We start from the raw sequence: 19,386 nt of genomic DNA on the forward strand, positions 1-19,386 counted from the left end.
GTGATATCGACTAATAACATTCATCCATCTTCAACCTCTTGTCCCTGTCGGGGTCGCGGGGGGCTGGAGCCGATCCCAGCTGACATCGGGCGTGAGGCGGGGTCCACCCTGGACAGGACGCCAGTCTGTCACAGGACACATAGAGACGAACAGAGACAGACAACCATTCACACCTAAGGGTGATTTTAGAGTCATCAATGAACCGAACACCTGCACGTCTTTGGACTGTGGGAGGAAACCGGAGAACCCGGAGAAAACCCACGGAACCTGGAACCTTCTCGCTGTGAGGCGACAGTGCTAACCACTACACCACCAGGACTAATAACATATATAATAATAATAATTATAATATTCAGTTTGGCTCTAATGTGCAAGTATGTTGTCACAGTCACATATTTGACCCGATGTTCTCCCTGTGAGAGAAGCGAGGACACCGTTAGTGATACATGAACACAAAATAATCCTCCAAAGGTAAAAACATTTGATTATTGGAACATTTCTCTATACTTAGTTTTGTTTTGTTTGTCGTCTTCTCACTGATTTTAAATGGACGTGGCTCAGTTGGGTTCAGACTTTGAGTGTTAAAGTCTCCATGTGTAACTCTTAAGAATATGTTGTTCAAGTTGACTCTGAAAGTAGCTTATTTAACCTGGAATATTTTAGTTGCGGTGAAAAAAACCTTGTGATTTCAAACCGGTGGGCTTTAGAGTGGATTACGTTCATAATGGATTAATTTGCCTCTCATTCAGAACATATTCCCCTGCATTTAAAAAGCTTTCAGAGCCTTGCAGATTTACGACGTGGTGAGGATGTTTACAGACACAACGCTGAGCTGGTGTCGTAGATCCACCGTGTCTCTGAGTCTCTGCAGTGGGTCGTAATCAAAGTGTTTACAGGTTTTCTGCTCATCTGGTTTAAATACGGCATCAAACTGCAGGTTCTCCGTGCCAAGACTGCGTGTGTGTGCGGTTCCTACCGTGTTTATAAATCTGTGTGCGTAGTTATGCGTGTGTTTTACAGGTATGAAACTTATATGAATGAGCTGTGTGTGTGTGTGTGTGTGTGTGTGTGTGTGTGTGTGTGTGTGTGTGTGTGTGTGTGTGTGTGTGTGTGTGTGTGTGTGTGTGTGTGTGTGTGTGTGTGTGTGTGTGTGTGTGTGTGTGTGTGTGTGTGTGTGTGTGTGTGTGTGTGTGTGTGTGTGTGTGTGTGCAGTTTGGATGCAGCTGTGTTGTGGTGATGGCCGTCATAGCTGCACGAAGCAGGAAGTCTGTCGGCCAGAACAACAATGACTGTAGCCATGACCTGCTCCACCCTACGCCTTACCCGTGTGTGTGTGTGTGTGTGTGTGCGTGCGTGCATGTGCGTGTGTGTGTGTGTCAGTGATACAGAGGGGCAGAAGAGGAAAAAACAGGGAAAGTACACCCATTCATCATCTAAACATACACTGGGGTGTATATAAACTTGTTATAGGTTGTTTGTGCTTACGTTTCTGTCCGTTCTCCCTCTTCTCCTCCTCCTCCTCTTCTTCTTCTTCTCGTTTTATTCTCTTTTTGTTTTCTCTCTCTCTCTCTCTCTGTCTCTATTTCAGCCGCCCTCTCGGCTCTTTCTCTCATGGTCGACTCCACTAAACCAGAGCTCTGGAAAAGCTCCCAAATACTTGTCATTCTTCCCCACCTCAGCCAGCGCGCAGCAGCAACACACACTCAACTGAGCTAACTGAGCGGCCGCCGCCATACTTGTCATCCCTCCAGCCTACAGTTACACCTCCTCCTCTTCTTCATCGCATCATGTCATCTCTCTGCCTCGTCTCTTTTGCTCCCTCCTGCCCTCTCTTTTTCTCCCATCCTCCCGTTCGTCCTACTCATCCCTCCATCTGGTCTTTCTCAGTTCAGTGTGGACGGACGATTAAAAAAACGCTGGGGTGAAAGTAGATCCGACTCAAACCACTGCAGCAATTTTCGAGAATACAGATTTTTTGTCCGGTTCTCTTTGTTGGAGTCAGTGGATGCAGGTTTAAACATGGCTCCGGTTCAATTCTGGTCAATTCTGACAACAACAGTGTTCAGAAACAGGTGTGATGAGTAAGAGGTTGGACAAGAGGGAAACCTTTTTATGGCAGTTTTTTTAAATGATGCATGGTAAACGCATGAGTATCAATGTACGGGTGCGTGTGTGCACACAGATTAACATGTAGTTTAGTATTTTAACATGTAATCATGAATAGTATAGATACATTAATATATTTATGTTGTGTTCTGCTTTTATTCAGCAAGTATACAGATAAACTCTTTCTCTGATCTGTTGTTACGTCGATGGACAGGAAATGAATGCAACTATTTCTATAACAGATTAGTAATTTAAGTTACTTTTCGAGCAGGAATTCAGAACATTTGCTGGTTAAAGCTTCTCCAATGTGATGATTTACTGCTTTTCTTTAGCAGATCAGTTTTTTGGGGGGGAGTCTGTAATAAATAATAAATAAAACAAGCTATTTAAAGTATATTTTATTGGGCTTTGGGAAATTATAGCGTGCACCATCCACTATTTTTGACTTATCATTAGAGCTGCTACGATTTATTGTTTAGTTGTCAACTATTATATTAATCGACACCTATTTTGATGATCTTTTAGTTAGTTTGAGTTATTATTTCCTACTTAATTGTACATTTTCTTAAACGTTTTACTTTCTGGTTTCTTTCCTCTGTGACAGTAAAGGGAATTTCTTTGAGTTGAGGACAAAACAAGACATTTGAGGACGCCATCTTGGCTTTTGGGAAACACTCATCAACATTATTCTGACATTTTATCGACCAAACAACTACAATTAAGTAATAAAACAGTCTTTAGTTGCAGCTCTACGTTTCATAGACAAAGTAATTCATGGTTTGATTGAGAAAAGGTTGTTGGATTAAAAATCCTTTCACTTGGACTTGATTGATTGTTTGGTTTAAGTTGAAATCGTGCTGTTTGGCGTTCTGCACTGCAGAAAACGTGCACTAATATCCTGAGGTATCCACCTTTTCATGCATGTGTTGATTTATTGTTGTGGCGAGAATGTCCACATCCACGCTGGTCTGTCAGCTGGCTGTTCATTGGAGGCCGCTGGAGCGATTTGATGGAGGATTAAATAAGGTAGCGTCACAAATACATCTCAGAGTAATTATACACACATCACGTTGGTGCAAGGCCGTCAGAGAACAGCGTCAGTGAAGAGAAGATCACGCCCGCGCGCAAAAGTTTAACAATGACAACGTGTCATTAAACTCTGGTGGCGCTGAGTAAGTGTGGAGGCGTTACTTTTTCCTTCATTGGAAACGTGTTTTTATTTCACTTGTATTGGGTTCTGTGGTTTGTTGTTGTTTGACTGTCGGACACCCACGACTGTCGTAGCTGCTTCCAGGGCAAAGTGGGATTTCACTGAAACCTGAACCTGCATTTTCCCTCTTCCTCACTTTAACTGCACCCCCTTTAGTATCGCCACACCAGCTATTTACCAAAATCTGGTGTGTGTGTGTGTGTGTGTGTGCGTGAGTGTGTGTGTGTACATCTGGTTATCTGTGTGTGTGTGTGTGTCTCTGTCTCTTTGTGTGGCCGCTGGGGTTTGGCAGCTACAGCATTATAAACCAACGGACCTAATTCTCCCTCTGTGGGCCTTTTCTGAATGTCAGGACCTCTCAGATGTTTTCATGAACCACACACACACACACACACACACACACACACACACACACACACACACACACACACACACACACACACACACACACACACACACACACACACACACACACAGTTCTGCCTCAGACCCCCGTTTGTCAGGATTTTACCCCAGAACCAGCCTGATGACAGGAGGCATTTAATCATCTGTGGTTCACAGTGTTCCCAGTGGTCAGAGAGCTGGTGAAATATTGTGAAATTGTGAACTTTTTGGATATCGATGGATGCTTTACAGGAATTAAGCAGAATGTATTTTCTTTTTCTCATTTATTGCATTAGCTGCTTGTTTATTTTGGTTGTTTTCTTCCTTCCTGTAAAAACCAACTGTAGGGAAAAACACGCTGTTTGCCCCTTCACAAAAACAACATTACCAAATCAAGCAGGAAGGAGATTTTATAGGTCAGGGATGTGCACCAAATTATGAAATGAGATATTGCTTCATGAGAAGTCATACAGTTGTGCAACGGGGCACAGTGGGGCTTTTGAATCCAATCTCCTGTTCCCTTGTATCTCTTTAGGGCTGCAGCTAATGCTCCCCTTCATTATCGACTAAGACCTAGTGAGCAATCGGTCCTACGTGATGTGATGAAGCTTTTTACATAATCACCATTTCAAAATAGAAATATATTCAAGCAGCGACGTCTTACGTTTGTGAAGCTCTTACCAGTGCTCAATAAATGACTTAAATGATTTGTGGGCTGTAATAGCGGTTGCGGATTCATCTTCTGCACCCTTAAATAATCATTTGAGTAGAAATACAGTTAGATTTAATACACTTAATCACTATCCTGGACCGTACTTTGAGAACCCCGACTGTACGTGCGTTTGGCACAGATTCTCGTATGACAGAGGAGCTGTATTTGCTGTTACTCCGTCGTTTTTTGGGCCAGAGAAGTCAAGTCTGGTTGTCTTTAGTGTCGGGTGGCTGCCTCTATTGTCATCACAAGATGGCTCCAGCCCTCCGCTGTGATGTGTGTGTGTGTGTGTGTGTGTGTGTGTGTGTGTGTGTGTGTGTGTGTGTGTGTGTGTGTGTGTGTGTGTGTGTGTGTGTGTGTGTGTGTGTGTGTGTGTGTGTGTGTGTGTGTGTGTGTGTGTGTGTGTGTGTGTGTGTGTGTGTGTGTGTGTGTGTGTGTGTGTGTGTGTGTTTCTTGTCGACTCAGCCTTTTCCAGCCACCCTCTTACTCGCCTAACTCTCTAATCCCCATAATCCTCTTCTCCCCCTCCTCTTTTTTCCCCTCCCTCATTTCCCCTGTTCCCTTCCTGACTCCCACTCCTCTCTTCTCTCTGCACCTCCCTCTGTCCGTCTTTCACCTCCTAATATCCAGTCGCTTCTATATATAGGTGCATAATGTTCACTCATATTTGTCGTCACGCCGATTGAATGTTCAGTGTACTTGTGCTTTCATGGAAGCTGTTTAATCTAAGGTGTTCTTTTTGTGTTTCAATAAATCAGTAACCCTTTTTTCTCGCTTCCTCTTCCAGGCCGTGGAGAGAGAGCAGGTGGACAGCATTCAACCGAAGCTGCAGCACATCAACGCAGTGGGTCAGGGTTTGATCCAGAGCGCCGCCAAACACACGGACACACAGGCGCTGGAGCACGACCTGGAGACCACAAACCTGCGATGGAACTCACTCAACAAGCGGGTACGACTCCACTCTGTGACCCTCTGACGTGCACGTGGACGTGGACGTTGACGTTATATCATCTCCGCTTCTTAACTCAACCGTCTCTCCTGTCCTCAGGTGGCAGAGCGGATCGCCCAGCTGCAGGAGGCCCTGTTGCATTGTGGGAAATTCCAGGATGCTCTGGAGCCTCTGCTGAGCTGGCTGAGCGACACAGAGGAGCTTGTGGCCAATCAGAAGCCCCCGTCTGCCGAGTACCGCGTGGTCAAGGCCCAGATCCAAGAACAAAAGGTACGAGAAGGATAAAATCAAATCTTCTCTTACGTGTTATAAGAAAAGTGATAGCGATAGCGTTCTTCATTGACGCTATAAGTCTCATATTCTGCTCGGGGTTCATACTTTTTGGGTGTGTTTACATGCTTTAATGTTCAAAAAACACATTATTTTTCTCACACTGTCCGTCTGAATATACCTGTATTAACCCTCTACCTATATATATATATATGCAGTTTGCAGTACAGACAGCAGCAAAGACAACAGTAAAATGCACAATAATGACACATGCGATGACAAAGAGCTAATAATTAAAAGCATGGAGGGGGCTGGTGCCAATCCCAGCTGACTGACTGACTGAGCTGTTCCTGGTTCAAATCCCGGCTGGGGCCCTTCTGTGTGGAGTTTGCATGTTCTCCCTGTGTCTGCGTGAGTTTTCTCCGGGTTCTCCGGTTTCCTCCCACAGTCCAAAAGACATGGCCGTGTTAGGTTATTTAATGACTCTAAAATTGCCCGTAGGTGTGAATGGTTGTCCGTCTCTGTTCGTCTCTATGTGTCCTGTGATAGACTGGCGTCCTGTCCAGGGTGGACCCCACCTCACGCCTGAAGTCAGCTGGGATTATGTTATATTATATTATATTATATGATAATTCAGCGTGTGTTGTGGAACTTTGAAACGTGTAACCACACAGCTTTGTCAAACAGCTCGTCCTCACTCACTCTCAGCTACTGAAATTTGGCGCCTACTGATTTTACGTGACTCTGTAGTACCAGGGAGTGCAGATTCAGTCGGTACCCTTAAAAGTGGAGTTCCCGACCCTGTGGGACCGTTATCATTTTCTCAGAAATCAAATCAGATCTGAGGGATTTAAAGCAGCAGAAGTGTCTTTCTTTAAGTCTTCTCCAGTACGTTTTGATGAACAGTGCTTGAGTGTTTAGCGTCTGCCCCCCACATGCTCCTCCTCTTCCTCTGAAGTGTCCTGCCAGCTTCTGTCCAGGGATGTGATTTTTCAGTCTCCACTAAACATGATTGTGAGAAACAGTTCTTCTACTTATCAAACAGGTTCAACTGAGACTTTATTGATATGCAGATGTCCTCAGTGTCCTTCAACCACCAACAATAGATATTTGAATGACACAATAACACACACACACACACACACACACACAGTCAATGATCAGTCTGCCTGGCATCCTCACCGCCCCAGTTGACCGTCTGCCAGTCAGACTGGCATGAAAACAGACACGCACACATGCATGGTGGATTTGTATTGTTTTCAGACTCTCACACACACTTTTCTCCCTGTTTATCCGACACACACTTCCTGTGTTTGTCCACACAAGTGTGCTGCAGTCTCGACCAGCGATCAATCACACGTGTTTACATCCGTGTCGAAGAGTGGTGTCACCGTTGGGCTGAGAAAGAGAGCGTAAACTGTAGAGAAGTGCATTCCAGGGACTGAACCGAGCCGTTACTTCAAAGCAGATAGAAAAGCTGCTAACTGAGCGGGAAGGAAGTACGTACATGTAGGTTGTTTTGTGATCTTTGACGAAACTACAAGTGTGTAGCACCTAAAATCCTAAAATGTCGCTGAAAAACACACACAAAAGGATCACAAAGAGATGCTTAATGATGACAAAAATGAACAAAAGGACCACAAATTACCATAAAGATACACAAAAATACACTACAGGACTGCAGAAAAACCCACAAAATGACAACAGACATCCAAAATTATGAAAAATAGATTTAAATTGACCAAAAAATAGACAACAGACAACCAAAATTATGAAAAATAGATGTAAAATGACCAAAAAATAGACAACAGACAACCAAAATTATGAAAAATAGATGTAAAATTACCAAAAAATAGACAACAGAAAACCAAAATGATGAAAAATAGATGTAAAATTACCAAAAAATAGACAACAGACAACCAAAATGATGAAAAATAGATGTAAAATGACCACAGAGAGAAACAAAATGACAACAGAGAAACGTAAAAAGTCTAAAATCAGATGCAAAACCACCACAAAAAACTGCAAAATTACTAAAAATAGATGCAAAACCGCCACCAAAAAACTGCAAAATGACTAAAAATAGATGCAAAACAACCACAAAAAAACTGCAAAATGTCCAAAAATAGATGCAAAACAATCACAAAGACATAAAAAACAACTAAAAATGAGTGCACAATGAGCACAAAGAGACACAAAATGACTACGGAAAGTATACTCTTTGAATCTGGTTGTCTTGATCCTCCGTAGACTGAGTCGGGGGCCTCACGTCCGTGCCCAGGGGCCCATTGTCTCAGAATACGTTCATGATTATTCGTACCACAAACCGTGCGTGTTTCTCTTCACCCAGCTGCTCCAGAGGTTGTTAGATGACCGCCGGCCGACGGTGGAGATGATCCGCGCTGAGGGAGAGAGGATCGCAGCCACAGCGGACACTCAGGACCGAGCCAAGATTCAAACCCAGCTCCAGAGTCTGGCAGAGAGGTGGACTGACCTGATGGACAAGGCCGGCGGCAGGTAAGTCTCCTCTACAGTCCACAGAGGGCTTGATACTTTAAAATGAACACTTGTGTCCAAAACGCAACACACATAATATCACAGGAAGCAGAAAGATTCAGATTTGTCTTGCTGTAAATCTGCGGTGTGGGAAAGTAATTGGTGGTGTTCCTCAGCAGCATGTTATCTTGTGGTTATTTCCTTGTTTTCTTGTTTCATCTGTGTGTGGCTCTGTTGAGCAGCACTGTACTTAAAGAGAGAATAGTATCATTAGTTTGGGTTTCTGCGGTCTGCGCGTAATTTCAGCGGCTTTTTTTGTTCACTGGGGAAAGAAGTGGGTACGAGTGGAGAGGTTTGATATCTCGTATGATCTCATGTAAAGTCATATTGTCTCTGGAATCTATTGCACTGTCCAGTATGAACACTAACAACATCAATAGTGTAAGTCTACACACACACACGTTCTTTATAAGCACACTGTGAGATGCTTTGGTTGACACACACACACACACACAACCTCTGTCTTTGTCTCAAACACAATAACAGGTTTGATCTGTTTATGAAGTTCTTTAAAATTAAATAAAATACATCATAAAACTTTCATGGCACATTTAATAAACAGTGTGTGTGTGTGTGTGTGTGTGTGAAAAAACAACAACGACAGCTGTACAGCGCCCAATCAGGTCCAAGTTGAGCAAAAAAAAGAATCTGCGAAAGCAATAAAATACCAATAAATGACGTCGTCGTCATCTTCTGGTGTCTCTGTCTCTCGTCCTTTCAGGCAGAGGCAGTTGGAGGAGCTGCAGGTGTTGGCTCTTCAGTTCCACGAAGCCCTGGAGCCGCTGGGAGAGTGGCTGAGCGCCACCGAGAGACGCCTGAGCTCCGCCGAGCCCATGGGAACTCAGACGGCCAAGATCAGCCAGCAGATCGTTAAGCACAAGGTACCGTTTTGGACGCCTTTCTTCCAGAGACCCTCGCCTCTGGAAAAAGGCACATAGGTTGATTCTTGATGTGTCAGTGAGCAGGAGAGAGTGTCAGATCGCGTCATCTAAAAAAGGTTACAAATGCACGCAGTCCCCAACCCCTGAACCTAGGGAGAGGTAGATGAATTCAAAGGAAGGATGTTCATTCAATCAATTCGCATTCACAACAAAGTACATAACGACAGGGGTACAAAGAAGTTAGGGAAATGTGGGGGGTTGTAGAAGGAACCCAGGAAGCATTACTGTCTGTGAGAGTGAAGAAATGTGCATTTTCCTAAGACCAGCTTATCAGGGAGGAGGCTGAATAACCCTCAAATATCACAGCATGGGTTTGTTTCCTGTGGTGTTCCTCGAGCTCTGGGTGTCTTGAGCCTTATTCGGACGGGATTAGTTTAATGTGGGGACCTGAGGTAAAATAGTTTTACCTCAGGACATCTGTGTTATTAATGGCAAATCCACACGGGATTAAGAAATTCATGTTTTCCACGAGGAGTGGGAGGAGTTACTCGATTTACGTCACCTCCCTGTCATCGTGTGCGTGCTACGAAGCTTCCTGATATCAAAAAATTAAGTAAACACGAACTAAATCAGAATCAATTATCTATTATCTGCTTCTTCAAGTGCCTCCATGCTCAAAAATATGTGGAAACTACGTCTACGTCTACAGCAGGGGTGTCAAAGTGATCCAGTAAAGGGCCGTGTGTCTGCAGGTTTTCATTCCATCCAAACAAGAACACACCTGACTCGTGTTACTCCATCACCTGAACTGTCTTCACACGGTTGATTTGTTGGACCAGGTGTGTTTTTGATTGGTTGGAATGAAAACCTGCAGCCACACGGCCCTTTACTGGATCACTTTGACACCCTTGGTCTACAGCAGGGGTGTCAAACTCAGGCCCGTGGGCCAAATCTGGCCCGTGGTGTAATTATATTTGGCCCCCAAGATCATATCAAGGTTCTGTGAGAGCTGGCTTGTGAGTATAAAGCACAAACACTGCTACTTTTCTGTTGACAAGCATGAGCATCCATGCTACCAGTCTCTGCAGACAAACTAAATCCACCCCTCCACAAAAACGACCAAAAGAAAGATGGAGGACAGGATCTTTCAGCAGCGGTGGGAGGCAGATGATCTGTTTCTGAAGATATGGCCGAATATCAACACATGTTTTACAGAGGGTCGTATTTGGACGGGGTTAGTTTTACCTGAGGTATTTTTCCGAGACCGTTTTACAGAAGGGGAAAATAGCTGTATACACTCGTCTTCAAGCGCTTATCCAGGGTCGGGTCGCGGGGGGGAAGAAGCTCCAACAGGGGACCCCAAACTTCCCTTTCCCCGGCCACATTAACCAGCTCTAACTGGGGGATCCTGAGGCTGAATAGCTGAATTCTCCGGGATAATTACTGACGTGGTGCATTCGGACAGGACTAACACCTCTGGATAAAATGACCTTACCCCACGTCCCCACATTAAACCAATCCGCTCCGAATAGGGCTATAATGTGGTATTTGGGAGGCATTTTTGACCATAACAAGAATCACATTAACTTGTATTGCTAACCCCGTTACTCACCTTTAAATACTGTTAGTATTCCAGTTCTGCTGTCCCTGTTTGAACTGACAAGTAACATAGAGATGATTCATGACAGCAAACACACGTACAGTCAGCAGTCTGGCTAAAATGCTGCTAATCGTGATCTAATCCAGTGGAACTCAATGAAAGAGGAAGCACGAGGCACACGATCCACAAAGAACCAAACACACACACACACACACACACACACACACACACACACACACACACACACACACACACACACACGCACACGCACATTACTCGCTTTAGCTGCATCATTGTTGTGTCAAGTTATTTTTGAGTTTTTCTGTTCATCCATCCATTCATTCATTCATTAATTTACCTGTTCATGTTTATGATTTCCTGTCAATCTATGATTTGTCATTTGCATGCTCATGTTTTGAGTTTTTATCATCTGTTGTTTTTCTGTTCTTTCCTCACATCCCCTTCTACCCTCACACACACACACACACACACGCACGCACGCACGCACGCACGCACGCACACACACACACACACGCACACACGCACACACACACACACACACACCTCCCAGGCTGTCCAAGAGGACGTGTCCTCACGTGAAGCCGAGGTCGACCGCCTCGAGTCCCTCAGCCAATCGCTGACCCCGCTCAGCTGCGCGGCCGATCGTGATTGGTTGAGTGAGCGCGTGGGGGCGGTGAGGTCGGGTCACTCCGAACTCACCGATTGGTGCTCCCGGCGGGCGGGCATGCTGGAGCAGGCGCTGGCCAACGCTCAGCTGTTCGGGGAGGAGGAGGTAGAGGTGCTGAACTGGCTGGCAGAGGTGGCTCAGAGGCTGAGTCAGGTCTCCGTCCAGAGCTACCAGCATCAGCTGCTGGCCGAGCAGCACAAACACACTCTGGTACGACTTCATGAACACACTGACGCCAGATTAGTGAAAACATGAGAACAGTAGTGAGTAACATCAGCTAGTAAACGCATTAGGGCTTCAGTACGTAGAGTCAATTACAGCGGAAACCTCTTGATCACGTCATGTGTCAAACTGATCACTATAAGCGAATGATTATTATAACTATACTGTAACTAATTATATTTCTTCCTCCATCATTTGTTTCTTTATTACATTAATATAAAGTAATGAAACAGACTGAACTTCATCCACTGAATTCTGAAACATTCATTTTAAATCACTATACTGTGTTCAGTTCAAATACGTTTTAAACAGTTCTGTGTGTAAAATACAGCGTACTGTAGTTTAGATTATATAAAACAGTGTTGTGCTGTTTACGTTACAGTGCATTTCTACATTTCTTTTTTTTTTTGAACAGGCCTGAATTTAAACTGTAGGCATTAAATCATGAACTGGTAGCACAGCTTGAAGAATGTATATTTTAAATGTATAATGGGAGTAAAGGAAAAAGAACAATTCCTTCCAATTAAAATTTATTTTTAGTTTAGTTTAGTTTAGAGAGTTTATTTTGAATATGTGAAAAAACAAAATGATCAAACATTAATGGGCCGTCATAAAGAAAAGGAAAAATAAATGTACAATAACAAAGTAAACTGAACGATATAAATTCTGTTTACATATCCGAAAAGGAGAGAGAGAAGCATAAACTTATTTTATTCCACCCCTTTTTAATAAATATTACTTAAATAACACGTACTGAAATATTCTATCTATAAAGTAATAATAACAATAATAATAACTTCCATTTGTCATTCTTCAATTATCCTTGTTCTATATCTAACAAAGCATAATTCTGTTACAAAGATATTTATCTGAATAATTCATAATAATAATAATTGTTTCCATATGTTGTATGAAAAGACCCAAAATGAGTGGACGCCTTGATCACTGTAACCATGGTTCTTATAAGCAGTTCCCACTGTAACCTCATAGTTTGAATCAAGTTAATGCTTTATTATATATATATATATATATATATATATATATATATATATATATATATATATATATATATACATAACTAACATATCCATGTGTGGTAATATATATTTGAGGAGCTCTTTTCCAAAACGCTATAAATCCATTTTAATAGTTTTCAGGAAAATTACATTTTTTACCTTTAGACCCACACATTTGGTTAATATTCAATGTATCTCGTCAACATGGTTTTTATGGCTCAGTCTGAACATGTCGAACGGACGGACGACACAAAAAACTCTCCCGCTTCAGAGCGCCGCCATGTTGGATCGCATAGAACGCTCACTGAATTCTGATTGGTCGAGAGGACGTATCGCATTTAGGCTAAAAATAGGTTTGGCGCTGGTCGCGGTTTGGAAAGGAACTGCATCTTGAGACCATTTTAAACAGGGAATTAAAGAGATTTGGCAGAAACACTGATGAAGCAGTGAAAAGGTTCTGTAAACAGCAAAGTGGCTCAAACTCATTTATTTAATTTGGCTTTTATCTCGTTTTGGAAAAGAGCTCTTCATATATATATCACTAAAATATCCATGTGTGGTATTACATATGTGAATAAGATTCAAGATTCAAGATTCAGGAAGCTTTATTTATCCCGAGGGAAATTATTGTGCAACAGTTTCAATACAAAGGTGGAAAAGGATCAGAGTAACAATAAGCATAAAAACATAAATCAAATCAAAATAAAGCTAACATCAGATAAATCAAGCAATGAACCAAGTGTGACAGAGTGCAACAGACATCGTGGTTAAGCGTAGGTTTATACAATATACAACAATACGCAGCGTGCAGTTTAGCAGCAGATTGAATAAAATAAGTACAAACTAGGTAAGTGAGAAGGAGCGATAAGTTATAAGTGTTAAAAATGTTAAAGATGTAGCAGCATGTCCTACAGAACTAAGTGACAGTATGGCACAGTGGAGTGTAGCAGCATGTCCTACAGAACTAAGTGACAGTGTGGCACAGTGGAGTGTAGCAGCATTTCGTACTTAAGTCAGTTACAGTAAACCACAGTGAAATGTAGCAGCATGTCCTAAAGCACAGTAAGTGTAAGAATAAGGACTAAAGACTGTGAGACTTGGATCAGGAGATAATTTACGTCCTTTCCTTTGTTTGATTATCTTTTGCATCACTGCTACAAAGAACAGACATGAACACTGGTGCAGTTTTATTCATTTTATAATCCTTGGGTGTCAAAGTGATCCAGTAAAGAGTCGCTGTGGCTGCAGGTTTTCATTCCAACCAAGCAACAACACACCTGACTCGACTTACTCCATCACCTGAACTGTCTTCACACAGTTGATTTGTTGGATCAGGTGTGTTTTTGATTGGTTGGAGTGAAAACCTGCAGCCACACGACCCTTTACTGGATCACTCTGACACCCATGAGTTAAACAAAGGAGGTTAACTTTCCCTCTGCTTCTCCTCTTCAGTCTCTGAATGAAGAGATTGTGAGCAGGAAGAAGACGGTGGACCAGGCCATCAAGAACGGACAGGCCTTACTCAAACAGACCACAGGTGATCTCACACTCCTCCTCTTCCTCCTCCTCCTCCTCCTCCTCCTCCTCCTCCTCCTCCTCCTCCTCCTCATCTTCTCCTCTCCCGACTTTCTCTGTGTCCTTACTATAAAAAGAAATATATGAAATGCAATGTCATTGTTATCCCTGGTCATTTTCCAACCCGTGCTGCTGACTGATGTCGTCGTCTTTCATCATCATCGCCTCTTATTCGTGCAATGGTTAGTGACTGAAATCAGTGTGAACATCATGGATCTCATGTTGTGTAGCAGCGTAGTGAGAGAATCACACTAGACAGAAACGAAACACGTTTCTTCCGTAGTTCACGTCCAAAACCACACATTTTTACATCAGTGGTGAACCGAACTGTGACATCTGGTTTGTTTCTCTCTCCTCGTGATATTAGCCACGCTGACTGCTAGCGCTATTAGAGAGATGATTGTCGGTCTTCCCCGTGAATGCCTATTCTGTGTATAATCTCATAATTATATGGTTAGCCTAATGTTGCGGTATGCAGAACTGTCAAGCCAAAGGTACCGTGAGATTTTACAGAACATGTTTGTAATGGGGGAATTTTATGAGATAATATAGGCGTTACACACCCAAATTGGTTCTGTACGTTTGCCCGTAAGTTGACAGTAAACACAGCGCAGAAATGGCAAAAATGAATAGAAATTCAAAATTCATGTGTCATTTCTGTGGTCTCTTCTAAGACGGCCCAACTCTCTCTCTCTCTCCCAAATCCCAAAACGAAAGGGCTAAAGCTCAAACTTGTCACATGTATAAACTGTGGAACTGATACATACACAATGAATTGGGAACAGTTTTTTTCAGGCAGCGCCAATTGAATGAAACGGTGCACTTCCTGTCTCCTAAATTGGCGCGGCCGCGTTTGAAAGTGTAGTGAACATCCTGTGAATGGATGAAAAGTTATATGTGCGTGATGTATTTCTATTTTCTTTTGCTAACATTAGATATTTGCACAGCTAACAACATATCTAACAGTTAGAAAAATGTATTTTCTGAAGCGTTTGTGATCGTTAGCTGACGTTAGCATCGCCGTTAGCATCGCCGTGTTGCCGGATCTCGTAAGAGTTTGTTGCCGAGACGGAAACGGGTCTCAAACAAAGTTAACTTCTGTCTGAAAAAGAATATTTTAGCATCAGAATGTTCTGGAGATCTGCAGCCTGTGAAAACTGGGCCCAGTATTTTTGAAGGGAAAGGTCAGAATCTAAGCTCATGTTCGCTTCCACCATTGGAATCAGTACATTCAGGACCTGCCGCTAGTCTTTTAAAGAGACGACGGGGCCGTGGCGAAACACACGTGTCACAGAACCAGGAAATGACTTGTGCTGCCTGGCTTTTGAAGCAGTTTCAGATCAGAACTGAGACGCTAAAATCGAATAAAGCTCAGACTTCTCTGGTTTCTGCCTCTGAGAGAAGCAGATATCGAACTTTCCTAGATGAAAATAACATATTTGAATTCTTCATTTAGGCGTTTCCCCTTTAAGAAGTAGGTCTTTTTCTTTACACTCAGTACACGGTTCACTGTTGGATCCAGTCTGGTCTGGCTTACCGGGTGCACAGAGTGGGTATAACGCCTGTCAGGCCCCTTCCCCTGTCTCCACTATCTTCACTCAGCACCGCCCAGGACGATTGTTGCTGGTTTAAAGAAATACATAGAGCCCAGATTGTCTCCGCCCTGAATTATGAACTCATGCGAGCCTAGAAGCAGACGGATAAGATTCACGAAAGCATCGAGACAGTCCATGACCCGACCTGTGTGTTTCTTCCTGCAGGTGAGGAAGTTCTCCTGATTCAGGAGAAGCTGGACGGCATCAAGTCTCGCTACGCTGAGATGACGGCGGGCAGCAGCAAGGCCCTCCGCACCCTAGAGCAGGCTCTGCAGCTGGCCACGCGGTTCGCCAGCGCCCACGAGGACCTCAACCAGTGGCTGGACGGCGTAGAGGCGGAGCTCAACAACGTGGAGCCCGACGCCACACCCGCGTACCAGGAAAGGCAGAAGGTGGGTGGATTATGAGATGGATATCCAGTTGTTGTTGCATTGATTGTGTCTTTATAGTCTTTAATACATTTAGGTTTTCACAGTTACTGAAAGTGATTAGTTATGAGGGTGTTTATGATTCACACACTCTTTACTTCCTGGTATGTTATGGTTCTTCCGCTGGTTTTGGAACAACAGCAGAAGAAGCAACATCCGTCTATCGGTAGTAGCTCAGTCCATAGGTGACTGGGCTGGGACCAGGAGGGTTGCTGGTTTGAGTCCCTGTGTGGACCAAGAATGGACTGTGGACTGGTGGCTGGAGAGGTGCCAGTTCATCCTCATGGGCACTGCAGAGGTGCTGTTGTGCAAGGCACCGAACCCCCAACTGCTCGGGGCGCCGGTCACTGGCAGCCCCCTCACTCTAACATCTCTCCACTGGTTGCATGTATATAGGTCTTGTCTGTGCATGTGTGTGTATTTCCTGTGTGTGTGTGACATGAAAAATAATAGAGTGAAAATTGAATTTCCCCATTCGCGGGATGAATAAAGGAATTCTTCTTCTTCTATCACATCCGTTCCCTTGTACACACACATTTCATACTTCTGTGTTAGAGAGGTTTTCTTTATTGAACCGTTCTTCTTTTGCGTTATTTAATTAAGTGTCATCAATCAAGTGTCTTCTGCTCTACGGAAAGATGGAGTGTTGAGTTGATAAAAAACCTTTACTCCTTTTTAAAGATCCCATTATGGAACAAATAAACATTTGATCTGAAAAGAAAAACAGATTTGACGACAGCTCTCGTCTTTAATGACATTTCCAGCCGTTCCAATAACAACCCACCCACAGCTGAGTCGTTACCGTGGTAACATTGATTTCTTGGAATAACAGTTTGTAAAAGCAATTGAAGAAATTATTGCCATTTAATTTGTTTGCTCCCATCCAGTGTTTTCCATCTACAATGACACGTTCAGCCTTTTACCACCTAACAAGGGCCTGATACTCTGTTTTCCATTAAGTCACGTTCATTTCAGTGTCACATTTGTATAAGATGATGTTTTAAAGTCCATATTAACTAAGAATAGAGCTAATCCTCCACTTTCACTTCTGCAGGAGCTGAAGAAAGTGTCTGCGGAGAAGCGTCTGGTCTTGGATACGGTGAACGAGGTAGGCAGCGCCCTGCTGGATCTGGTGCCGTGGCGAGCCCGCGAGGGCCTGGACCGCCTGGTTGCTGACGCCAACCAGCGCTATCGCCAGTCTGATGAAACCATCACTCAGCGTGTGCAGCTGGTGCAGGCTGCCATCCAGAGGTCACAACAGGTACTGCAAGTGAAAACATGAATGTTGAGCTAATGGTCCACCAGATGCGTCTGTTTTACTTTGAGAACCTAAACCCACTGACGCTTCCTTTCAGTATGAGGAGGCCGTGGATGCAGAGCTGGCCTGGGTCGGGGAGACGGAGCGTAAATTGGCGGGTCTGGGGCCCCTGAGCCTGGAGCCCGACGTGACGGTGGCCCAGATGCAAGTGCAGAGGGCCTTCAACATCGACATCATCCGACACAAAGACACTGTGGATCAGCTGCTCAGCACCAGAGACGACATCCTGGAAACCTGCAGCGACGCCCAGAAGGACGCACTGATAGTGAGATTTGAGAGGAAGAAATTTAAGATTGCTTACATTGGTAACATGGATCGATTCCAGCAACACTAACATCTTCATCTTTCTTCTTCTTTAGGTAAAGACAGATTCTCTCAATGCACGTTATGATGCAGTGAGTCAGAGCCACAGTGAGCGGTTCTCCGCCCTGGAGCAGGCCCAGGTTTTGGTGGCCCGGTTCTGGGAGACCTACGAGGAGCTGGAGCCGTGGTTGGGCGAGACTGAAACACTCATCACCCAGCTGCCACCGCCAGCCATCGACACGGACGCTCTCCGACTGCAACAGGACCAGATGAGGGTAAGCGTTTATAAAATCTCTTCTCTTTCTTTCAACCAAAACGTGTTTATTTTCATTTCTTTGTCCTCTCTCTTTCCTTTCACTCCCTCTGCAGCTGATCAGGGAGTCTATCGCAGAGCACAAGCCCCACATCGACAAGCTGCTCAAGATTGGACCTCAGCTGGCCGAGCTCAGCCTCCAGGAGGGGGCGACAGTGACAGAGCGGTGTACCACGGCCGAGAGACGCTACCTGGCCATCAAAGAGGGGGTCAAAGGTCGTGCGACAACCCTAGACGAGGCGGTGTCCCAGTCTGCACAGGTACGTCACAAGCTGCCGACTGTTTAATGCTCAATTTGGTAAACTGTGTTTTAACTGCAGACCTGGGCCTAATACGTTTAACTATTTAATTAACTTGGGTACCAGAAAGTCAAAAGGCTTTCATGGGTTGTTTGAAACTAAATCCAGTCGACTTAAATTACATTTTGTGCATGAATTGCCCTGAATTTTCTCTCAGTGCAGAGTGAATGTGAGATTGGAGAAAATTTGTAAATGCGGTTTGGTCCAGGTCTGTTTACGGCTTGTTAAACGACGTCTGCAGCCCCAGACAAAACAAACTCTGTGTGTGTGTGTGTGTGTGTGTGTGTGTGTGTGGGTGTGTGTGTGTGTGTGTGTGTGTGTGTGTGTGTGCGCCTGTGCGTGCGCCTGTGCGTGCGTGTGCGTGTGCTTGCGCGGGAAGCCAAATTTGGTAACATTTTCTATGGATTTCATGCCATTAATGCACATTCATAAGACACTATAATGCATTTATAAGGTTTTTATGAATGTCTATAATCCTGCATGACTACTTATAACAAGATGTATAAAGTGTTATAAGTGATGGACATGATGTATTACACGTTCAGCATTCATAACGCTTTATATTGTTCTATAATTGAATTTCTTATAAATGCATTAATGTCTCATGCATGTGGTTATAACGCATTTTAGACGTGACCTTCATAGAAAGCGTCGCCCTAAGTTTTATTTTGATTTGCTGTTTTCTCGACTTACTTCTTTACTTTGTATTTTGTATATTTGTAAAAGTTGTATTTAATATTAGCAAGAGCATATACATGCATCCCTTCACACATAGACTCTTCAGGTAAAATGTAACCAATCATTTTGACATTTCTCTTATCACGTCATGTCTTTAAGTGCTAGTTTTCTTTACGGATATTTCTCTTTCGCACTTCATCTCATGAGACATCACTGCGTGTCGCTGCCGTCGATATTGCCTGACAGTTTGTACTCTACGCATGTCTCTGATTTAACTCATTGT

General features: G+C 43.7%; 1 protein-coding gene across 13 annotated transcripts in view; it reads left to right on the forward strand.

Moving 5' to 3' along the window:
- macf1a (microtubule actin crosslinking factor 1a) overlaps positions 1-19,386 on the forward strand; it is a 281,499-nt gene that overhangs the window by 235,953 nt on the left and 26,160 nt on the right. For 12 of the 13 annotated variants that reach the window (XM_083925588.1, XM_083925598.1, XM_083925594.1 and 9 more), the window contains 11 exons: positions 5,200-5,361; positions 5,461-5,631; positions 7,982-8,148; positions 8,909-9,068; positions 11,240-11,566; positions 14,047-14,131; positions 15,930-16,156; positions 17,247-17,453; positions 17,548-17,775; positions 17,870-18,088; positions 18,183-18,386. In XM_083925588.1, coding sequence (XP_083781714.1) covers positions 5,200-5,361; positions 5,461-5,631; positions 7,982-8,148; positions 8,909-9,068; positions 11,240-11,566; positions 14,047-14,131; positions 15,930-16,156; positions 17,247-17,453; positions 17,548-17,775; positions 17,870-18,088; positions 18,183-18,386 — 2,157 coding nt within the window. The remainder of the gene's footprint in view (positions 1-5,199; positions 5,362-5,460; positions 5,632-7,981; positions 8,149-8,908; positions 9,069-11,239; positions 11,567-14,046; positions 14,132-15,929; positions 16,157-17,246; positions 17,454-17,547; positions 17,776-17,869; positions 18,089-18,182; positions 18,387-19,386) is intronic. The other variant, XM_083925590.1, reaches the window with a different exon arrangement.

The sequence above is a fragment of the Echiichthys vipera genome (assembly GCF_963691815.1).
Source record: "Echiichthys vipera genome assembly, chromosome: 13".
NCBI lineage: Eukaryota > Metazoa > Chordata > Actinopteri > Perciformes > Trachinidae > Echiichthys > Echiichthys vipera.